The 24397-nt window shown below is 41.3% G+C and overlaps 1 protein-coding gene across 1 annotated transcript in view; it reads right to left on the bottom strand.

Annotated features, from left to right (window-relative positions):
- LOC132797914 (uncharacterized) overlaps positions 1-8950 on the bottom strand; it is a 66558-nt gene extending 57608 nt beyond the window's left edge. Inside the window, exon 1 of the mRNA XM_060809667.1 lies at positions 8345-8950. Within this exon, the coding sequence (XP_060665650.1) occupies positions 8345-8950 (606 nt within the window). The remainder of the gene's footprint in view (positions 1-8344) is intronic.
- Positions 8951-24397: the final 15447 nt, after the last annotated feature.

Below are 24397 nucleotides of genomic sequence, written 5' to 3'. Positions count from 1 at the left end.
AATATGTTGGGCTCTAACATGAAAGTTCTTATTACGACTTAGGGCTAACATACGTGTGATGTTTTGTGTTTGTGTTAGTGCAGTAATGCTGAGTCCTCAAGTTGCAAACGGAAAGTTTTAATGGACTTTGATTTTGGAAGTGGCACGATCGCCAATGTAATAGGATCTTTCTATTTGTGACAGTCGGTGCCGTCGCGACAAGTGTTTATGTTTATGATTTGACTTGTGGGAAAGAATTTGGAAGATAGGGAATAATTATGAGTGTTTGTCACGTACGAGAAATTATTCTGGTGGTGGATATATTACTATATATATATATGTATATGCTTGTAAGTATTCATAAAGTGACAAAGAACTCGCTTATATTTCCGTTTGGCCGTACTTGTAGTGCTTTGTAGTGGATAGTAGTTGAATATCAAATTTCTATACACATCTAATTCTTGTGCAAGGAAGTGTTAATTAGGGTCACCTGTCATTAATGTCAAGTGTGGGATTTGTGCGACGAATCGGACGTGACCCCTGACGTTGCGATGAAAGGATCGGGATCGGGGTCGGGTGCGTTTCGTCACACAAATCCGTTATCGATCTTCGGATTCGGGGTCGGGGTCGGGGTCGAGGTCGCGTGTCGCGAGATGGCATCGGGGACGGGGTCGGGGTCGCAGTCGATCGAATACGTCAACGTTACGAAACGAAAGTACGGAAACGTGACGCAACGCCACATCCGAGACGATCGAATACGTGAACGTCAAAACGAATCAACGTTGCGAAACGTGATGAAATATGTTCGGAAGCTCAACGCTACCTGTATAACGATCGAAGGCGCCACACTCACTTATCTCATCAATTCGAATGTATTCGAAATCGGAGCGGAGGAAGGATCACGTGATGAACGTTAAAAAGGATGGGAACGTGATGGAATTCACACGAGAGCACAACGCCATTTCCAAGACAGTTGAAGATAAAATAGAAAATCTGAAAGAAATGCCGAATGTTATAACCAAGACGTGACGAATGTACGAAAAAGTCGGTAACGCAGTGCAATGAGGCCAGCACACCATGAATACTCACCGACAATCGCCCAATATTCAGTTTTCCTCGGTCTTCATCCAGAAACCCAAAGTCCTTAAAATCACTTCTAGCTTGTGTCGGCTCCGCGATTCTCCAAAGTTAACAATATTTAAAAATTGTTAAGGGAATAATTGTGCAGTGAAAATTGTTTATAACTTCAACATTAACAATAAAACCCTCGTCGAAAACAAACTATAATTGTGCAGTGAAAATTGTTAGTAACTTTCGAAATCAAGTTTGTTTAAACAAATTTTAAAATTCAATAATAATTGTTAAACAACATTGTAAAATCAATTTTACAATAAACAATCAAATACTTTAAAACCAATACTACAAACAAAATAAACTTTTTACATTCAACCAATAAAACAAAAACAAACAAAAGCATCAACAATGAATTGCGAAAATACCAACAACTTCAACAACACTACCAACACCATCAATGAGGAGTATTGCTATTCCTGCCAGCATTACCTACCTGCAGGTATGCAATGGCATTTCCACGCTCGCACCGAGTTGCATAAATACAACTCTATCCGTCCGGTGGACGGAAGAATCAAGCAGATTGTGAATGGATACAAGGGACGTATTCTCCAATATATGTTTGAGAACGACGGAGCGGATGTTGGGATGCCCATTTAATTCCTAAGTAAGGCTGGATTAGCACTGATTCCTCACTTGGAATGCGTGATGACTACCCACCTCTCAACAAAATGCAATTTTGAGTTGTTTGCTGAGTACATGCTAATAAAAGAGCATGATATTCAACGAGAAATAAAATCATTCCAGAGCACAATGTCTCTGGTTACGACTGGATTTAACTTCCTCCACTTCTTTGAATCGCATAAAAATGTGATAGACGCAAAGATGAGTGAGTTTCAGGAAAAGGACAGCGGATGGATAAATGTGATCCGACAAAAGGATCAAATCATTTTGAGCTTCCGCTTAAATTAAAAATATAAAGGCAGTTGTTAATGTACATAACAAAGATGCCTTCTGTTTTAAGTGGGCAATTATATCGGCCCTCAAACCAATAAGTAGATCATACCATTGCAATAGTTATGGTGTTGAGATCACGTCCCCAATAATTGAGGTGAACAACGTAAGTATTGACTTCAATGGATTAACATTCCCGATGGAAATTGAAAAATAAAAGAGTTCACTCAACAAAACCCTCACATCAGTTTAAATGTTTTCGGGTATGATGAGGAATCTACAAAATAACTGGACCGCTTTACTGCGATGGATTGGAAATGAGAATCGCCATTAACTTATTATTCGTCGACGGACCAACGGCGGGTATTCATGGACACTATGTGTGGATTAAAAATATTTCATCGTAAGTACATTCAATAAATTTGAAAATATCCCCGTATTTTTCACAATTTCCCCAAATATGATTCTTATTTGTTTGTTAATGAACTTGGAGAAATTGAGGGGAAATAAATGTTATTCCTTTGAATAAGGAATTATTTATATCAATTTCTAAATATCTCCCTCTTCGGAAAAATACGTTAGAAATCAGGTTTTTGGATACTATCAGATTCATGCCCTCTAGTCTAGACACACTCGCGGGGAATTTGAGTCAGGACAATTTTAATGTGCTGAAATCACAGTACACAAACAACTCAGATTTTGAACTACTTCGCAGGATATGTAGTTTCGTGTATTCGTGTTTTCCCTACGAATATTTAGATTGTGATGAAAAATTAGAAGAAACTTCTCTCCCACCAAGGTCTAAGTTCTTTAGTAATTTAACAGAGTCAGAATGCTCAGAAGAGGATTACGCTCATGCCATCCAAGTATGGTATCATTTCAATTGTCGATCATTGAAGGAATACTTAGAATTGTATTTGAAAACTGATGTTTTATTGTTAACAGACGTTTTCCAAAATTTTAGAGCAATTTGTTCTTTAATTTACAATCTTGACCCCATTATTACACTACATAGTCGTGGGATGCTATGCTTAAAACCACAGAGATCGAACTCGAGTTACTCACTGACTGCATACATCTGCTGAATTGAAAGCACAAAAGGACCCAACCACTAAAAATGTAGTAACTGCGGAGGAAACCACACCGAAAACTACACTTCTGAAGTTTTCTTTTCGTCAGCAGCCAGGTCATAACTCGGTAGTTCCAACATAATTAATAACGTAAGCTTTTCAAGCGTTATAAAATCGAATACTTGCAATGACCAATCACCACCTACAGTCAATTACCAACCTGTAGAGCACATAGAATATAAAATGGAAACGATGATACTCAGACTGCAACAAAGCATGGAGGATTTCATTGCTTTTATGCGAAAACCATGCAAAGTCTGATGACAAATCAAAATATTTTGATTCAGATGCTCCAAAGCATTCAAAATAATCAATGGGTCCGTTACGCATTGCACTGTGGAATGCCAACGGCGTTCCACAGCACAAAATTGAGTTAGCACAATTAATGAATGACAATGAAATCGACGTAATGCGACTTGCAGAAAACCACCTTACCAACAAATACAATTTCCACATCCGAGGCTATTTGTTCTACAGTACAAACCATGGAGGCACTGGAATACTGATTAAAACCACATCTATCGTTATACAGTTGGATTGTCACAATATAACACTAGCCGCGGTATACTGTCCTTCTCGCTTTACGATATTCGAAGCCCAATTTATTGACTACTTCAACTCGCTAGGCAATTACTTTATAGCAGCAGGAGACTATAACGCTAAGCACACGCACTGGGGATCTCGCCTCGTGTCCCCGAAAGGAAGACAGCTGTATCAAGCAATTATAAAACCTAGAAACAAACTTGACTGCGTTTCCCTGGTTCACTCACTGGCCTAGTGATCCAAGAAAATTGCCAGACTTGATTGACTTCGCAGTTACAAAAACATCCCACGTAATCTGATTAGCGGCTGTTGTAACTACTATCACTACTCCCGGCTCTATCATCAGACCACTCGCCTGTACTCTTTAGCCTAAACCAACAGCCAGTTAGTAATGACAACCCCGTCATGTTAACCTCTATCAGCACAAACTGCCTCAAATTCAAAAATACATAAGTTCACACCTTGAACTTACACTACAGCTAACCGACGAAGATGACATCAACAGAACCGTAAACAATCTCGAGACAGTTTTGCCTTCAGCGGCTCGAATCGCAACATCACGTAGGCGAAATATAACACACACGAATGCAGCAATAGAGCAGCAAGTTCTGGCAAAGCGTCGCTCCCGCACAGTGGGCGATTTGGTCCCGCCCTCGGCATTTAATTAATAACTTCTAAACTAAAATAGATATCTTCAGTCGGTTTTTCACTGATCAGAAAAATCATAGAATTTTTAAGTTAAAAATTTTTTTAATTTTTTTATTTTTTTTTAATTTAAAAAATTATTTTTAAATTTAAAATTTTGTTGTACTTTTATTTTATTTGAACTTCAATTAACATATTTCATATATAAACTTTATCTAAAAATGATGGGATGATGGAAAAAATGGGATGACTTCTGAGTGCAATACTAAAAATATCGCTTTTGGTACTAACACTGTGTTTAAAAAGTACCATAGTTTCAAGGCTAGCAGATAATAGCAGTTCATATAACACATTTTGGACGCCACTGATTCACACTTTCGGCTAATAAAGGAGTTAGACTGAGCTTAGTTGAACAAATTAAGTTCTACTCCACGAAAGACAGGTGTACGCTAATCCGGGCTAGTTGTTAATACACTGAATTACCACTACGTTTTATGAGCTACACATTTATAGACCGGTCACAAACATTGATTTTTGAAAATACATACCTTGAATATAATAAAAAACCAAACTTCTAACAAATTCACCAAAAATTGTAAATTTCCGAGGAACTCAAATTCCATGCGCGCAAAGAGAAAAAATTGTGTAAAGCTCTTTGCGAAATCATATGGTGTGTTTGACCGATCACAGCTGATGATCAGGTGATCGTAGAGCTTTCAAAAGCTTTTAAAAATCTAATCAAAGCATCTGCTATCGATATGTGAAAAATATTAACGGATTTTTAAATTTGAAAATTTGAATTAAATGCCGCTAGCGGGACCAAATCGCCCACTGTGGGTGGTGGCTACGTGGGGCGATGCGGCCATTACAAAGGTAGTGCGAGGTGGCACTCCCCAGGGTGGGGTTCTCTCGCCTCTCCTTTGGAATCTGGTCCACCCGTAATGGAACTTACTTTACGGAAGTTAAAGCATGGGCCGAATCAGCCGGGCTCAGCATTAACGCGGACAAAACGGACCTTATCCTCTTCACGAAGAGGTATAAGGTACCTGCGTGGTCCCCCAAAAATAGGCTGCACCATCCTAAAGCCGAGCCTAGCAGTAAAATACCTAGGTGTGGTTCTGGACAGCAAACCGTCATGGAAGCTTAACGTGCTAGAAAGGGTGAAGAAGGCCACCGGAGCCTTATACATGGCGAAAAAGATGCTTAGTTGCACTTGGGACCTCTCACCCAATCTAATGCGGTGGATATACATCTCAGTTGTTCGCCCTATCCTCACCTATGGTGTCATAGTGTGGTGGCAGGCCACGGTAAAAGGACGTACCTATCCATCATGGAAAGGACACAGCGTCAAGCGCTACTGTGCATCACAGGCGCTATCAGGTCGACGCCAACTAAAGCCCTCGAGGTAATAGCTGGCGTCGAACCGTTGAACCTATACGCGCAATCCATAGCCGCAAAATCGTCCCTAAGGATTGCCGCAACAGGCAATCTGGTCTGTTAGGCTATGGTCACAGCGCCATTGGTAGGGAGACTAGTAGAGACCTGGACTATACTATCCCCTTACCAGTACTGACCATATTAAAACAATAATCTTGGAACCGGACTGCTGGCGGGAAGGGTTATGCATTCCCGAAGCCCTCAACCTCTTCACCGACGGGTCGAAGATGGATGATGGTGTCGGAGCGGCTGTATACCGCCCGGACCCGGTCTCCAAACATTCCTATAAACCCCAGACCACTGCAGCATCTTTCAGGCGGAAGTTTTCGCCATTGGCAAGGCTGCCGAATTGGCTCGGGGTTTACAGTGTAATCATAACTCTATTAACATCTTTGTTGACAGCCAGGCTGCAATAAGATCAATATACTCTGATGTGGTCAAGTCCAAAGTTGTCCTGGACAGCAGAAGAGCAATAGAGTCGCTGAACGCGTCTGCGGTCGTGCGTATCTATTGGATCCCAACCCACCAGGGCATCGATGGCAACGAGATCGCAGACTCTCTCGCCAAAGAGGGAGTGGGGCTCGATGTCGGTAACATGTGCAATGTTCCGATATCCCTGCGAACTCTAGGCAGGAAATTGAGGTGCGCTCCAGACTTCAGTGGGACGCTAGCTGGCGCAATGCCAACTCGTGCAAAACTGCAAGGCTGATGTGTGCCTCTACCAATAAAAACTTAACCAATTTCGTCATGCAGCTTTCAAGGAAAGACTGCAGGCTAATGCTAGGTATTTTAACCGGTCACTGTCTGTCGGCTGTCTATGCTGTAAAGCTGGGTATCACGAACAGTGATCAGTGCAGGAAATGCAACGAGCCCGGGTTAAGGAAACACTCGAGCATCTTCTCTGTAGATGCCCAGCGTTATCCCGACTCCGGTTGAAATACCTTAATTCGCCGTGCCACAACGATCTTCGGGACGTTTCACGGCTACCTCAAGGATGCTACTGGCTTTTGCTAAAAAGGCGTCCATACTGCGTGACTTCTGAGACGTAGATAAGCTACCGGTACAGCTACGGACCTCTACTGGTCCATGCTTTGCCCCGTACAGGGGCAGCCGGTCCCACCTAACCTAACCTAACCTATTACAAAACTCAATGATGCACCCAGCATTGATTTTTGAGCGACATTTTCTGATAATCTTATTGACACCGATGCTAAGAAATGCATCGATGTTTTATTTTGCAAATACCGATATACATAAAAATCGATATTTTAGGGAAATAATCGTTCATTGGGTATCGTGTATCGATGCTATCTCCTTTGCATCGTGCCCTCCCTAGGAGAAACACCGTATGTAAAAATTCATAATTAATAATTTGCAAAATTTTCCAATTTTGTCTAATTTGATTTAGTAAATATATATAATTAGCATATAACAATTACTAGTAGTTATTAATTATAATATTTAAGTAGAAATGCCACGAGTTAGTAGACAGTCTGCATCACAAAGAGCACGCTCTAGGCAGTTAAGAAATAGAAGAAATAGGGAAAATAACGATTTTGTTGTAGAAGAGAGGGAAAGTAATGCAAGGAATCGTAGAGCTGATCAGGAGTATAGGGAAAGCGAACAGATTATAAATAGTCAGCGACGTTTAGTAAGGAGACGATCAGCGCGAATTAGGCAACATGAGCAAACGACAGATACAGACCATAGAAGATTGAGACGCCCAGACGCCGACTATCGACAAAACGAACAATCGGACAATACAGAAAATAGAAGATGATGACGTGGGGCGCTGAAAGTATCCAAGTTCTTCCTTTTTCGAAATAACAACACTCGCGGTTTTTCTTATAACAAAAGTATATTTATTATGAAACTTGGCGGGTTGTTGTACACGCACAATGGGGGTAATTAGACCGCAGGTAATGAATCGTTGGTTTGAACTGACTATAAGAAAAATGCCGACGGCATTTCGACGATCTAATGTGCCAAGCTGCGCTCAGCGGTGGTGAGTTGTGGGAGAGAGAAGCTGAGAGCACTGGAGCTTGAGTGCATTCTTACGCATTGAGCGCATTGCCAGTGAGCGAAAAAGCTTGAGTGCTTTTCGGTCGGCGGAGCGGAGGTGTGCCACTCACTTAGCAATGCGTTCGCATCAACATTCTCCCCTTGCAATATTGGGATTGCAACGAAACGGCTAGTAGCACGTGCCTGACAGAATCCAGCCCAGCGTGGAATTCTGTGCCATAGGCAGTCCGCCTTGGCTCGGGAGGATACCCGGCAGCACGACGTCCGGTACACATCAGCCCCCAAGACTGCCGAAACCGATGCCGAGCCGATCCAGTCCTTGTCAGCCAACACAAGGTTGCTGAAAAACTGGCCCGGCTGGTGTGACAGTCCAGGTGGGCGTCGTTGTCTGGAGCTGCGGATCCGTTTTGAAGACGACCTCCGGCTCATGGGTGACGTCTTGGAGCGCAACGTTGCCGTGCACACTCCTACTGCGCCAGGGACAGCACGGATCCATGAGCACTCGCGCCTCGAAGGCCGTCTTCCTGTGTCTAGCCAGACCGCGGCGTGGGGAGAATACTCACCCCCTTGCACTGGAGTAGTGCCGTCAATGACATGGCGGGGCCAGGCACGGGCTTGGTGTGTGGGGCAGTGGGCCGGTTCATCCGGGATGATGATGGTATGGAGGGTGCCGGTTGGTCGCGTCGGCCGCTCGGTTGTCGCGCCAACCGCTGCTTCGAGCTGAGGTCCCGCATGTGCAGAATGGTGTGGTGGTCCTCACCACAATGCCTGCACCGTCCACAGCTGCGGCAAGTGCCCCCGGAGTGCTGATGAGCCAAGCAGTTGGGACAGTACTTAATGACAAGTACTGCCCGGAGCCGCTTCTCTGGCGTCAGCTGGGCAAACCGTGGGCACTTGCGCAGTGCATGGACACCGCGGCACACCCTACAGCGGAACGAGTTTGTGCCGGCAGGCACATACCCACCCGCTGGGGCGGCCCGGCGAGGCACGGAAACTCCACGCGGAGTAACCGGTGCCACCGGTGCTGGGGAGGGCTCCGTCTCCATCTGGGCGACTTGTCTCGGCGGAGAGCCGGCAGTCGGAGGCGAACTGGGGCGTGCTGGGGAGAAGAGCCTTCTCAAACATACCTCGTCCGAGAGGGAGCAGGATGAGCTTCTGGAGGACGCCATGGTGAACTGTAATGAGATGAAGCAGACGAAACAAGAGACGAAACAAGAGAAAAACAAACGGTAAAACAATAGATTAAATGAAGAACATGGCGGGATGAATAGCCTAAGCCGGAAGAGAATACCACAGGATAGTGGATGGCAGTAGAGAGAAGAATGGGCGACTCAGAGCGTGCGTCCCATAGGAAGGAGGACCAGCTTTGCAACTGGTCGGCGGAAAACACCACGACACATCTGGATGTCTACCATACGGACCCTTTCATCAGCACCTGGGCAAGCGGTCAGCACACGCCCGAGGCGCCATTCTTGTGGTGGTATATTCTCCTCTCTGATGACCACCATGTCACCGATCTGGAGATCGCGTGAGGGTGACTGCCACTTATTCCGCTTATGCAACTCCTTCAAATATTCGTTTTTCCATCGCACACAGAAATGCTGATGGAGAGCCTTGAGCCGTTGCCAGCGGTTGCGGATGGACTCCACATCCTCTCTGGACTCTGGCTCCGCCATGGAGAGTAGTGGACCCCCGACCAGGAAATGACCGGGAGTAAGTGCCGCCAAGTCGCTCACATCCTCTGACATAGGAGACAGAGGCCGCGAATTGAGGAACGCTTCGATTTTGGACAGGAGGGTGGAAAGTTCCTCGAACGTATGTTTAACGGAGGAAACCGTTTTGTAGAAATGCGTCTTGAAACTCTTGACGCCTGCTTCCCAGAAACCCCCATGTGAGGGGCACCCGGTGGGTTGAAATGCCATGCAAGACCTTGATGGCTGTGAGTGGTGAGAATCAGGGTGCGGGTCAGTGTTGCCGTCAGCTCGTTACAGAAAAAGGCTAGATTGATTATAAAACAAGTAAGAAAGCTACAGTCGAGTGTGCTCGACTGTGAGATACCCGCTACCCAGTTTTAATAAAGGCAAAATATTGCGGTATCATTTTCAAACTATACCGAATATACTGAAAAATACTAAAATATACCAAATGGTATATTTGGTATATCGATATAGTACACCATTCAAAATATACCATAGACGGCACAATGTGCCAGATTGTCGGCCAAAGCAACTCAGACCCCTAGTAAGTAGGCGTTTTGCCCATACAAAAGTATTTCTTTAATAACTTCCACAATTTTTATCTGATCGCAACCAAATTTTCAGGAATCATAAATACTATAGTAATTATAGTATGTTTCAAAATTCGTAACTCTAGCTTTAAAATTACGCTTGTTATTTTTGATTTGCGGGGCGGAAGTGGGCGTGGCAAAAATTTGAAACAAACTTGATCTGCGTGCAAACATAACAAATGCTGTCGAAAAAATTATAGCTCTATCTCTTATAGTCTCTGAGATCCAGTGTTTCATACGGACAGACGGACAGACACACAGACGGACAGACGGACATGGCTATATCGTCTCGGCTGTTGACGCTGATCAAGAATATATATACTTTATAGGGTCGGAGATGCCTCCTTCTACCTGTTACATACATTTCCTGCCGGCACAAAGTTATAATACCCTTCTATCCTATGGGTAGCGGGTATAAAAAGAATAGAAAAGGTCAAAAATTTAAAAAAAGGACAAAAACAAGACAGAATATTTTTTCTATACATTTTATGTAATATCACTCAATGTCATTTCTTAAATCCTCATTGAAGTGTACTGCTAGCATGTTTTTATTTATATTGGTGCACTTGGTCCTATGCAGCCTCAAATCTTTGGCGCCAAAATGACTACTGCATAATTTGCTGAGGATTTGATTTGTGGCAGCATGCTGTGCAACAAACATAGCCAGTGCCGCTTCTTGTCTACACAATGCATTTGTTGCTATCGGCTTAAAATTATTTTTATTTGCCTGGGCATAAGGCTGCGCATTTTGTATGTGCTTTTTCGTCACCATATGTATGTGCACGGATCTGGTCAATTTTCGGGTTTATACTGCATTTGCAGTATTTGCAGAATGCTTTTCATTGACTTTTGGTCACGACACATCCACTACACCTGATCCGGCTGATTTAGCCATGAATCACGGAACTTGTGTTTATAAATTTCTTTTGGCATCTTTCCCGCACAAATTTCACAATAAAAGTAACAACTGATAGCACTGTATATCGATATATACGATTTACGATTACAACAGGGTTGCATTCATTAAAAGTGCTGTTATCGATATAAAAGTAATGTACATTTTGATTACTTTTCAGCACTTTACACAAAAATAAAAAGCGGATAAAAAGGCCAGGTCAAAATAAAAAGGACAGATAAAAGGCTAGGGGATGTTTTAAATTTTTCCGGCTGACGCAGTTAAAAACCGGACAGATCTGTCCGGAAAAGGATAAAACGGCAACACCGCACTGCGGGTGCTCTCCACAAAATCCTTGAGAGAATGGAGGAGGCTCCGACGAACGTTTTCCCGTTGTCAGAGTACATGTGACGAGGGCACCCGCGCCGTGCCACGAATCGGGAAAAAGCCTCCAAGAACTTTTCCGCTGTCAGATCCGTGGTTGCCTCAAGATGGATTGCCATCGTGCTGAAGCACACAAAGACACATACGTAACCCTTCGTAATCTTTCAGCCCCGTCCGACGTAGCTCTTGACGTCGAAGGGACCGGCGAAGTCTACTCCGGTGTTAGTGAATGGTCGCGAAAAGGTCGACAGAGCGGTTGGGAGATCGCCCATCAGCTGCGACTGGAGCTTGCGGCGATGTATCACGCAGGTCTTGCATGCACCAATTACTGTCTTCACCAAGTTCCTTAGCTTGGGAATCCAGAACTTGGTTCGGACCAGCCGCATCACAAATTGGTTGCCTCCATGGAGGGAGACTTGATGCGTGAACGAAACCAGGAGGCGTGAAAACACGCAGCCGAACGGGAGTATTATTGGATGCCGTTCGTCGTAGGATAAGGAGGTGGACGCTCTTACGCGTCCACAGGAACGCAGGACATCTTGCTTGTCAAGGAACGGATTCAAGCTTAGGATATCGCTTGACCCGATTAAGCGGTTATGGGATCGGAGGGAAGCACACTCTTTCGTGTATACCCGATTCTGAGCCTGTACAATCAGCCTCTCTTGAGCTTTTGCAAGCTCTTGAGAACTGAGCGTCTCTGGAAACGAGACCTTGGGATGGCGGCAACGCTGGGCAAACCTTCGCACATACGCAAACACTCGGAGCGCTCGATCGAACCTGGAGAAACGGTCGAGGAAGTCCTCGCACAGGACTTGCGCTGCATGGACCTTCACCGCTCGACACCCAATTCAGTATCGAGCCCAGTGACTGGTGAAGGCCACTGCGCTGGTGAGTGCGTCAGCAATTCAGGCCCCTGCCACCAAAGGCGACTGGCCAATAGCTCTTGCGGCGAGACACCGCGGCTCGCTAGATCGGCTGGATTGTGTTCGGAACGAACATGTTGCCAGCGCCATTCACCGAGTGAATCTTGGCCACTCGGTTCCCCACGAAAGTGGTCCACCTGCAGGGCTGCTTATCCAGCCATACCAAAACTATAGTGGAATCTGTCCACAGGTACGTCTCAGCGTCGGGGTGGGAAAATGTGGTAGGAGGGCAGCGGATAATTCTGCCAATAGGAGAGCTCCACACAGCTCAAGACGAGGTAGAGAGACCGTATTGATAGGTGCTAGAAGGCTCACGGACACTTGTCCAGCTGTTTCCACACGTGCATAAAGAGCGGCTCCATACGCGCTCTGAGAGGCGTCGCAAAACCGTGGAATTGGATTTTGCGCCGGGAGTGTAGTTGGTCCATCTAGGAATGCGGATGTCCTGCAAGGACGAATAGTTTTGCAGAAAACTGCTCTGTGAGATCCGCCGGTAAGGAGTCGTCCCAACCGATTTCTTGCTTCCAGATTTCCTGCATGAAAATCTTGGCCCAAATGACCACGGGAGCAAGCCAACCTGCAGGGTCGAACAACTTGGCGATCTGCGACAGCACTTCTCTTGCTGAAAGATGGTTTGGACACCATCTCGGCGGTAACGAAAAAGAACTCGTCGGACGTGGCCCGCCATCGAATACCTAGCGTCTTTGCGACACTAGCTTCGTCGATCTCGAGGAAGTCTGCACAGAGCAGGTGATCCTTAGGGATTCTTCTCAGCACATCTTCGAGTTCAAGGTCCACTTACGCAAAGGGAACCCAGCACTCGAGCGCCGTTCGAAGCTCATCTATAGCAGACACCGCAGCCTGCTTAGTGTGAGCTCCTGCTAGGACGTCATCAACGTACATATAATTGGCGATGATGTCACTAGCTAGAGGGTACCGGTCGCAAAACATCACTCGCAAGTTGATGCAGAACGCGGATAGCCAGGTACGGAGCACAGTTCACTCCAAAGGTGACTGTGTTGAGTTCAAAGTCGCATAACTTCGCGTCTCGGGTACGGAAGAGCAACCTTTGAAACCGGGTGTGTTTGGGATCCACAAGGATTTGCCGATACATCTTGGTGATGTCGGCGTTGAAAACGAATTTGAAAACCTCCATTTCAGGATTTGAATGGTTAGGTCAGATTGAAGGATTGGCCCAGTGTGGAGGGTGTCGTTCAGACTCTTCCCGTTTGAAGTCGGGCTGGAGGCGTTGAATACAACACGATGCTTTGTAGTGGTACTGTCGGGCTTGAGAACAGCGTGGTGCGGCAAATAGTAGTTGCCGGAACTGGATGGGGACTTGAGTCATATGACCCAAATCCAGATACTCTTGAATGACGGAGTCATATTGTTCCTTCAGAGAGTCGTTTCTCTTTAAACGGCTCTCGTTTCTCAGGAACTGAGCGAGAGCGGTAGCCCTCGAGTGACCCAGGTCAACGTGACCAGGATCACGGAATGGGAGCGTGACCATGTAGCGACCCGTTGAGGTTCGCACGGTCGTGGCGTTGAAGTTAGCCTCACAGAAAAGGTCAGATTCTTTCGCTGGGCTAGCCGGCAGGTCCTCCACCTCCCAAAATTTGGAGAGGAGTTCCTCCAATGGCGGAGTTCGCTCGACGGACAGTCGAGCCGAAAAGGACGAAATGGACTTTGAAATGGATCCTGACACAGGGCCAGTCAGGATCCAACCGAAAATGGTCTCTTGACCGAGGAGGGTCCCACAAATGTTAGGGTGAGAGCCGCCGAGCAGAATGGACGCCTAGTAGCACATTAATCTGCGAACTCTCAAAGAATTTGGGGTCTGCCAGCTGGATGCTTGGCAGATTTTCGAGGAGTGTTTGTGGGACGGAACATGAGGGCAGATTCCCGCTAACTGGGGAGGACGTACGCTGACGCCTCGATCTGCAAATCGGGTCTGACCGGGAGCCAATTAAGAATTGGCAAAACTTTCGAGGCTGGGCTGCCACAGCTTGAGTCAGCCCAGAGACGCGGGCTTGCACGGATGTATACGGCATCCTCAAGCGCTTGAACAACTTTTCTGAGAGGAAGGTGGCTTCTGATCCGGAATCAATTAGAGCCCGAGCTGTATAGCGGACGCCGCGATGGCATACGTGAATGACAGCTGTGCTGAGCAGAACACCTTGTGTGTTAACTGCCACGAATGACTAGACGTTAGCTGACTGGGTGGAAGTGGACTGTATTGGAGATGCAATCGGGATTGTGACTGTTGGTGCCGGGTTCACTCAATGCAAGAGTGTATGATGACGACCCTTGCAGCTGTGCGCACTTGTGCACTCAGCCAGAATATGGCCTCGTGCGAAACAATTTAGACACAGCTTCTGTTGCTTTATATAATTGACCATATCGTTAATACCCATCTGGAGGAAACGAGGGCACAAGCGAATCGGGTGATTCTCTCGGGAACACAATTTGCAGGACTGGGTTTTGAAGTCACCCGACTCTCAAAGGAGTTGACCTGCTTGGCGACGGGGCCTCCTTGCGTGAGGCCCGTGAAACCGTCGGAGCGCTCGTGCTGGCTGACACTTCCGCTATCGCTTCTAGGGTGCGATACCGCTCTAGAAGGAAAGCGTTCATCTCAACCCACGTTGGAATGTCGCTCTTATTTTGTATGGACTGTTCCCAAAGAGAAAGGGTAAATTTGGGGAGCCTCGACGAACACAAGAAAACCAGGATGCAATCCCAATTCTCCGTGTTGATCCTTGAGTGCTCTAAGGCCGTCAGGCACCCTTGAATGGTGCTCTGCAACTCCTGAATGGCGGCACCCGACTCTTGCCCAATGGCGGGCAAATTGAAAAGGATTCTCAGCTGACTGTTTACGAGCAACCGTTTGTTCTCGAAACGCTCAGTCAAGCTGGACCACGCCGACTGAAACCCTTAATTGGTCAAAGGAGATTTTGACACAATGGCATGGGCTTCACCGCTGGTCTTGGAGTTGAGATGGAGAAGTTTCTCAACTTCCGACAGTCTTGGGTTTTGGATGTAAATAGCCGTGAATAAGTCTCGGAAGGTGGGCTAGCGAGTGTAATCGCCTCCGAAAACTTCGGTGTCGCAGGGAGGTAAGCGACACCCTGTGGACATGAACTGCACGGCTTGGGGTTATACGGGTGTACGGGAGTGCCTGTGAGGCATCAGCTATTTGCTCACTCAACTGAGCGGACCACTGCTCATAGAGAAGATAGCAGTAATCATATTTTGCCTGAATAGTAGGCAACTCGTCTGTCGTCATTTCATCTGACATGACGCAGGAGCAAGCCTCGTACTCCTTCTCGACCTTGTCCCACAAGGCACGCATCTGGTCCCTCCGGACCTGGCACGTGTACAGGGACGGGCTGTCAGTAGAAGGCTTGTTAAGTCGCCGAATCTACTACTTGTGTGCCATTTTGCTTTGCGAACGAGTAACAATTGGCAGCCGAGGAATTGGGACGGAAGCAACCTTGGTCGTAGGAACAGACGGACGTTTCGTCACGAGGATCAGAGGCTTGGTACCGGAAGTGGGCGAAACACTAGCTGACCGTGCGAGGACCTCCCTTTTGGTGTGAACCGGCGATGTGCTGGATGCACGAAGAGCCTACTCCTTCTTGGATCTAGGCAAAGGGGGTTAATCGAAACTCTAGCGGCGCTAGTAGAGGGCACGGACAATCTAGCTTTAGTCTTATCGGGTTTGCCCGTTGACATGCTACGCACGGAAGATAGGAAGCAGCTGGTTTTAAAACCAGAAAATCACAGAAAAATATACCAAAAAAATACCAAATGGAACTTGGTTTTTTTATCAGGAAACGGGCCAGATGGTGTAAACGAGACGGAAAGGACGAAGCAACTAGTGAAAAATATACCAAACAAAAATACTGGAAAAAATACCACAGACTGCGCTGAGGTATTTTACACCCAAATGGGTACGGACTGCGGACACAGGCAACGAAAGCAAAGGGGCGGGGAAATTTCCCGCGACAATCAATTGATTGTCGAAAACAAGAACAAAAAACACACAAAAAAAATACCAAAAAACACAATATGCTGGAAAAACACAAATGTGGTTAAAAATGCGCTGGATGGAAAAAACAATAAATAAATTAACACAATAAAATTATTTATATTATATATTTATATGGATATGTGGTGGAAGTATAATTGTGTTTATATGTAGGTGTGTATATGTGTGTGTGTATGTCTATGTATGTGGGACACTGGCTGGAGTAAAGCCTATACACCGACACTTGAGCTGGGAGTTGCTCTTAAAATACAAATTAATCAATTCAGTTGTACTGAATAGAAAAAATAAATTTTTGTTGGGAGCTTCAAGCTTCCGCTTAGTCGGATATCAAATTAGAACTAAAGTACAAAAGTGGACTTATGCTGCAAGTCAGCTAAGATGGGACAAAGCTTCTTTATGTTTACAAAACGGATGATGAAATCAAAGATCAAAGTGTGAAATGCAATTGTGTTTACAATTGCGTTTTGACATGTCAGCATTCGCTGTTGAGTTTACATTTAGGTTTGCGCATTATGATCTGGGCTTTACGTTAATTGTGTTTATGCTAAGGCATAATTGTTTACATCAAAAATGACTGCGCAATGGGAATTAGACTAATTGGAAATATGCTGAAGTGAGAAATTGAAAGTGTTTATATTTCCAATGAGATTTGTTATGTGAGCTGGGTGATAACTCTTTCTAAGATAGTATCGTCCCCGATACTTAATGGTTTTTAACAAATCTTCGACTTTTCGATTTAATTTATTTAAAGTATCAAGCTCTAATTCTTGATTTGGTAAATCATAATTTTGATTTTCTGAATTCTTTGATTTTAAAAGGTTACAATAATTGAAATACGCGGGCCGGTACTTAAGAAGCTTTATCACAAAAATATTAAAATTAATACAAATAATAAAAATGTTATTTTAGAATGGTTATTTTCTAAAGTGATAACAATTTTTTGTACTAAATAGTTTGTAAATTTTTTGTCTTTTATATAGTTTAATATTTTTTCTTTTTCGTTTAAATAGGATGTATTATTGATTAAAACCATGTTTTTAAATGTAACTAAATAAGTGTCAATAAACAATGTTTCATTAATATAATTTGTTCCTGATACTAGAAGAGCACCATCTGTTATGATTTCTGTTGGTCTATTTTTTTCAGTTAGTTTTATACAACTTGCAAATTTTTATTAAGAAGGTTTACAAAACAATTTGATTCAAAATTAATTTTAGCAAAGCTATTAAATATTTCTTTTTATATTTTCCGATGGCGTAAAAGTGTTATTGCATTTAACTACTTTGTTGTTTACAAATAATTTTCCATCTTTTTGAGCTATTGCTTTTGCGTGATATAACTTACAACTATAGTTAACAGTTGGATATTTTATATAAATTATGATTAAACCTTGATATGATATAATTGAAAAAGACGAAACATCTAAAAGGTCTATTAAAGTAATGTTAATTTTTCGTGGTTAAAAATTTTTATCATATCTTCTTTGCTTAAGATTTTTGGGTTTAATATTTTGGCTTTTGAAAAGGTAATAGTGTTTAGCAAATCTTGTAGGTCAATTGATAATAATTTGAGTCTGTATTTTTTAATAAAAATTCTTGATCTAGTTTAATATTTTTTAAAATTTTTGATACTTTGGCTACTTCTTTAAAAATTGCAGAATTAATTTTATTTTGTTGATTATTGTTCTGTACGAGTTCATTGATTTTAGTTTGAATATTTATCATGTCGTCATGATCTGGTGTTCCTGTTATCCATTTAAAAATGGTACCTAGCTCATTGACGCTGCGTTTAAAAACTTTGTGAGGTGTGAGTTGAGAAATAAGTGTTTTGATTAAATTTAATTCCATCGTTACTTCCCAATCGATAGTACTGTTCTTGTTTTTGAAAAATTTTATTTCTTTTTCAAATATATCATTATAAAAACTTAAGTTAGTAACGTGGAAAACTTCTCCATATGTTTCGTATAATAATAATTGGTCTGTATCCTCTAATAAGACGTAGTCGTCGTTTGAATAATTAATAATTTCGAACCGCAAATCGGTAGTAAAATGCATAGAATCATGTATATGTTCATGCTAAATAGTAAAATATATATATAAAAAATATTAAATAAGTAAAATGGTATTTAAAATTTTATGTTATCTTTATGAATTATTCTCTCTCTGTTATTTATTATTACTTTATTTCCCAAGTCTTCTTTAACATCTTGTTTTTATATCTGGGTCTTAATTTATTTCTTTCACCATGTTTTTTCTCGTAAATTACTTCTCCCACATGATAATTTTCGGGTGTTCCTTTTTCATTATGGTATTCTAACATTTTGTCTTGAGCTGTTTGAAGTTTGGCTGGTAAGTTGTCATGTTCTGTTTTATTAAACAATATGTCAGATGGTTTTGCTGGATTGTTGATTGAATAGTATTATTGTATTCTTTCGCCGCTTTGTATATGACCTCGGAAGGATCCATTATTTTAAATTCTTCTTGAATGCAACGAGAAATTTCAATTAATGTTAAATGTACTCTTTCTACTTGACCATTGGTTAAACTATGTCTGGGATCTGCGAAATAAATTGTTAAGTCTGCGCGATTCATAGCTGATTTCAATTGGGCTGATGCAAAACTAGGTTCATTATCCATCATAACCGATTTTGTAAACGGAAAAACTTGGAGTAATTCTAGTACTTTATTTTCCATGTTAGATTTGTGTTCACTACTATAAATTTTGAATATGCATCTACGCAAGTTATGAATGATAATTTTTCTGCATAAAAAATGTCAATGTGCAATTGTTCTCCTTCTCGTTCTGGAATGAGTGCTTTAGATATCGGTATTAATTTGGGGTGCGTGTTATATTTATTTTTGTTACAAATTTCACAATAATGAAAATATTGTTGATGTTTTTTATATAAAGTTGGCCAATAGTAATATTTAAGAATTTGTTGAAGATTTTCTTCGAATCCTCTATGTGCTCGTCTTTTCTATAATTATTTCTTGGTCATCTTTGTTTTCTATATCTTGAACGAATTTTCTTGTATAAAGGAATTTATTTGTAAAAGTGTTTTTAATAATATTTTGAATTGGATACAAATCTTCAGGAGTACATTGAATACCTGTTGTAAGATTTGGTTGGAGGAATTATTTCAAAATGGCAATCAAATTATCGACTGTATCGTATTCTATGATGCATCTTGTTTTATTAAATACTTCGTATTTATCATGGATTGTGAATCTATTTTTTGCAATAAGCAATTGTTGTTTGAATTGGTTTAAAGGTTTATTAGTTTCCTCAATTATAATTTGATTACTGCTGTCAGCGGAATTATTTCAATATCGGACAACTCAATGTTTTCGTTAGTTATGGGGTTTATAATAACTCTTGATAAAGCGTCTGCAACGACGTTTGTTGCTCCTGGTTTATAAAATATTTTAGAAGAGAATTCTTCAATAAATGCATGCCATCTTTTCATTTTTGAATTAGGATTACGTGCAGATACTGCGAAAGAGGTTGATGATCTGTATGGATTTCTAGATTGGTTACTCCGTACAAGTAATTTCTGAGATTTTTTAATGCCCACACAATGGCATATAATTCCCTTTCGTTGGTTGCATAATTTCTTTCTGTTTTATTCAAAGTTTAGGAAATGAAGGTAATTGGTTTATTACCCTGGGAAAGTACGGCTCCTATAGCAAAATCGGATGCGTCTGTTGTAAGGACAAATTTCTTTGAATAATCTGGCTGTGTTAATTCAACTTTTGTGATTAACTGGGATTTCAAATTTTGAAAGGCTTGCATTGCCTCTTCGTCAAGTGTTATTTCTGGTTTCCTTGAGATATGTTTTGTAACTTTTCCATTATGGCCTTGTAAGTATTTGGTTAATGGTTTAGCTATGGCTGCATAGTTGTTTACAAATTTCCTGTAATATCCGGTAAGTCCTCGTAGTTCTCTTATATTGTTAGGCGGAGGAAAATCTACTATTGTTTTGACCTTCTGAGGGTCTGTTTTATAATTTTGTGGGATACTATATATCCAAGAAATTCTATTTCTTTCCGGAAAAATTTAGATTTCTCTAATGAAATTTTCATGTTTGCATTGAATAAGTTTTCAATAATTTCTTGTAAATCATCTGAATGTTGTTTAGCGGTTTCTGAAAACACTATTACTATATGTCGTCTATGTAAATGTGACATGTTTTGCCGATTTTATCTCGTAAGATATTATACATTGCTCTCTGAAAGATTCTTGGTGCATTTGCTAATCCGGATGGTAATCGGAAAAATTCATATTTTCCATTGTTAATGGAAAATGCTGTTTTTCAATGTCTTCGTTTTTCATCAGTATTTGATGAAAACCTGATTCTAAATCTATTGTTGAAAAGAATCGTGCTTTTCCAAGGTTAGATAATATTACTCTAGGATCAGGCATTGGATACCTGTCCGGAATGGTATTATCGTTCAGTTTTTGAAATCGATTACTAACCGATTTTTGGAGTACCGTCTTCGTTAAAGCCTTTCTTTCCTACTACCCATACTGATAACATCCTATTAATATTCTTGTTAACAAAATTGTTAACTGAATGTGTTCTTATTTCTCCTTTAATATCTGTTCTAAAGGGAAAACACGTTTGAATTTTAGAATGCTTTGTTATTACGTCTTGAACAATTTGTTGTTCCAGATTGTCCAAGGTTTCCATTTCATTTATTTCATTAGATTGGTTTGTTTTCTGCGTTTGTCTTTGAGGATACCGACGTGTTTGAACGTCTGCTCTTTTGACTTTCTTTTTATGCGTTTTACTTTGAGTGGATCATCAGCGTTGATGACGATGATTCATGATCAGACACTTGGAATAAGGAAAAAGTTTTCCTTGCTTTATTTTTGAACAATGTCAAAAGACTCATCTGAACTTTGCAGATTGCCTAATGTCTCTTGAGCATTTATTTCGTCATTTATTTTTCAATTTTGTTGTTATAATATAGATTTCCCTTAGAAAGATCTATTATAGCATTAATACTTTTAATAGATTGTAGCCGACCAGTAGGTCACCACACAGGTTTTCTATTTCGTAAAATCTGTGGCGTTTGCCGAAAATATTTATATTATGGAAATGCGTAATAAGGCTAAAGCCATTTACTGTTCTAACTCTTTTCTTAATTGCTAATTCTTCACCGTTATTATATATACCTTTTGATATAGCAAGCAGTTGCTCCAGTATCAATTAGTATTTTTAGGTTTTTATTTTCTTTCTTATCTTTTCTGAAGATGAATGGGAGTTGTCCCCTGTTCTTCTAAAAATGGTCCTCATCAAGGTTATTGATACGCATTACTTTATTTGCTTGTTTTACAGAAACAGAAGCATGATCGCGTTTCATAGGATGTGAATGATTTTGATTATAAGGTTTATTTTGAATTTGAATCGATGGATCTATTTCCACTGGTTCTGGTAACTCGTTATTACCTTGTACAGGATTTTGATTTTGGTTATTCACTGCTTGATTAAAACGGAGATTATTATTATTATTTTGATTCACAGTTTCAGATTTCTTTTCTTGAACCTTTGAATCCGAGTTATTATTATTTTTCACTTGAGAGAAAACAGAATTTCTGACAAAGAAACGTTTAAACCAGTGATAAAGATCCGCAAAGCGTTATCTCTATTCTTTTGTTCATTTCAGTTATGACATTGGCATTGTTGCCATATGTCATGATTGTTTATTCACCAGTAAGGTGAGTTTTTATTAACCAAATTGTAGTATTCTAGCACGGTCATTCTGCCTTGCCTTAGAACACTCAATTCTTGTTCAATTATATAGATTGGGCGTTTATCGCTATAAGCGAAATCAATCTAGATAAGATGGCTTCTAATTTAAGACTGTACCATAATTCGTTAAGGTGTCATTCGCTTTCCCTGTCACTTTGTTTCTTAGGATAGTAAGCGCGCCTACGTATCTTCTATTCGTCACAACGAATTGAATCGTTGATGACTGTGGATGTATATTCTTCTACTGCATTTGTGTTAGTCGAAAGTTGCAATTTTAACTCTGCAATTGGTTCTTGAAGAGCCTTGGCTTGATTGGCTATTAATTTAGTAACAAGATCTGCCGTCAAATTATTGTTTACAGCCATGTTTAATTTTTCATTTGGACCTCCTTCTTGTTGGTTGTAGTCTTCCTTCTTTTGGATGATTTTGGACCTCCTTCTTTTGGATGATTTTGATACAGTTGTTTTTATTTCGTGTATTTTTCAAATACACTGAGTTATGTTCACATAACTTATTTGATGTTTTCTTTTTGGATCACTCTCACTTGTCTGAGTTTTCGAACACTCGTCTTTTCAATCTAAAGGAAATTTTAATGCTCTTGTTAACTTGTGTTGTTCAGCACTTGTTTCGTTTTCGGAACACACAGTTTTTCCAGCTATAAGAAATTTTTGATGCTCACTATGATTTGTGCTTTAAGTAACTTCGTCACTTGTTTTGTTTTCGGAACATTGATGCTCACTATAATTTGTGCTTAAGTAACTTCGTCACTTGTTTTGTTTTCGGAACATTGATGCTCACTATGATTTGAGTTCAAGTAACTTCGTCACTTGTTTTGAGTTTCGGAACACACGGTTTTTCCAGCTTTAGGAAAATTTTTTATGCTCACGATAGTTTTGAGTTTTTGAGTTCGAGTAACGTTTTATATTATTGGTTACTTTTGATACCGACAGCGGATTCTTATTTCTCGCGATACAAAGGATTTAGTTGCGGATCCTTTTGTATTTTTAACACGAGTCCCACGTTCGGGCGCCAATTAATCAATTCAGTTGTACTGAATAGAAAAATATATTTTTTGTTGGGAGCTGCAAGCTTCCGCTTTATTCGGATATCAAATTAGAACTAAAGTACAAAAGTTGACTTATGCTGCAAGTCAGCTTAGATGGGACAAAGCTTCTTTATGTTTACAAAACGGATGATGAAATCAAAGATCGAAGTGTGAAATGCAATTGTGTTTACAATTGCTTCTTGACATGTCAGCATTCGCTGTTGAGTTTACATTTAGGTTTGCGCATTATGATCTAGGCTTTACGATAATGGTGTTTATGCTAAGGCATAATTGTTTACATCAAAAATGACTGCGCAATGGGAATTGGACTAATTGGAAATATGCTGAAGTGGGAAATTGAAAGTGTTTATATTTCCAATAAGATTTGTTATGTGAGCTGGGTGATAACTTGCATACATAAATACACACACATGTATCTATGTGTGTAAATACGCGTTATTGGTGCATTAAAGCGGCTAATAATTATTACCATTTATTAAAATTGCTTCTCGAATATCTAATAAGATTATTTTCCGATCACAATCAAGAAATGTTAAGAATATTTAGTTGGTCTAGTTGGTCAACCAAATGAGGCAGCCGTTTGTCGCCATAATAACTTTGACAGGGGCGGAAGTGGGCGTGGCAAAAATTTGAAACCAACTTGATCTGAATTATTGTATATAGCATTAAAAAAAATTTATGAGTCCCGACCGGGACTCGAACCGGCGCACCACCAAATGTTGGGCTTGTACACTACCAACACCAATATAGGCGAGCATGTAGATATATATACATGTAACATACATACAAACGAAAGCATAGCAGGCGTTTTTGCCCATACAAAAGTATTTCTTTAATAACATCCACAATTTTGATTTACAATTGTTGTAAATACGATTAAAAAAAAAAAGTTTGTACCCTGAGCGGATTCGAACCCGAGAACCACAACATGCCCGGCCGGCTTGCACTCTACCACCTGAGCTATCGCATTGCTTGTAAGCCCTCTATGCATATAGACATTGATATAGGCGAGCATGTACATATATACGTATACGCATACATACAATACATACATAGCAGGCGTCTTTGCCCATACAAAAGTATTTCTTTATAGTTATTATTATTTATAATTATTATTGTGGGAGAGAGAAGCTGAGAGCACTGGAGCTTGAGTGCAATCTTACGCATTGAGCGCATTGCTAGTGAGCGAAAAAGCTTTGAGTGCTTTTCGGTCGGCGGAGCGGAGGTGTGCCTCTCACTTAGCAATGCGCTCGCATCA

Source organism: Drosophila nasuta, unplaced genomic scaffold (assembly GCF_023558535.2).
Source record: "Drosophila nasuta strain 15112-1781.00 unplaced genomic scaffold, ASM2355853v1 ctg31_pilon, whole genome shotgun sequence".
NCBI classification, from domain to species: domain Eukaryota; kingdom Metazoa; phylum Arthropoda; class Insecta; order Diptera; family Drosophilidae; genus Drosophila; species Drosophila nasuta.
Note: the sequence above shows the minus strand (reverse complement) of the source record. Positions and strands in the feature narration are given on the sequence as shown.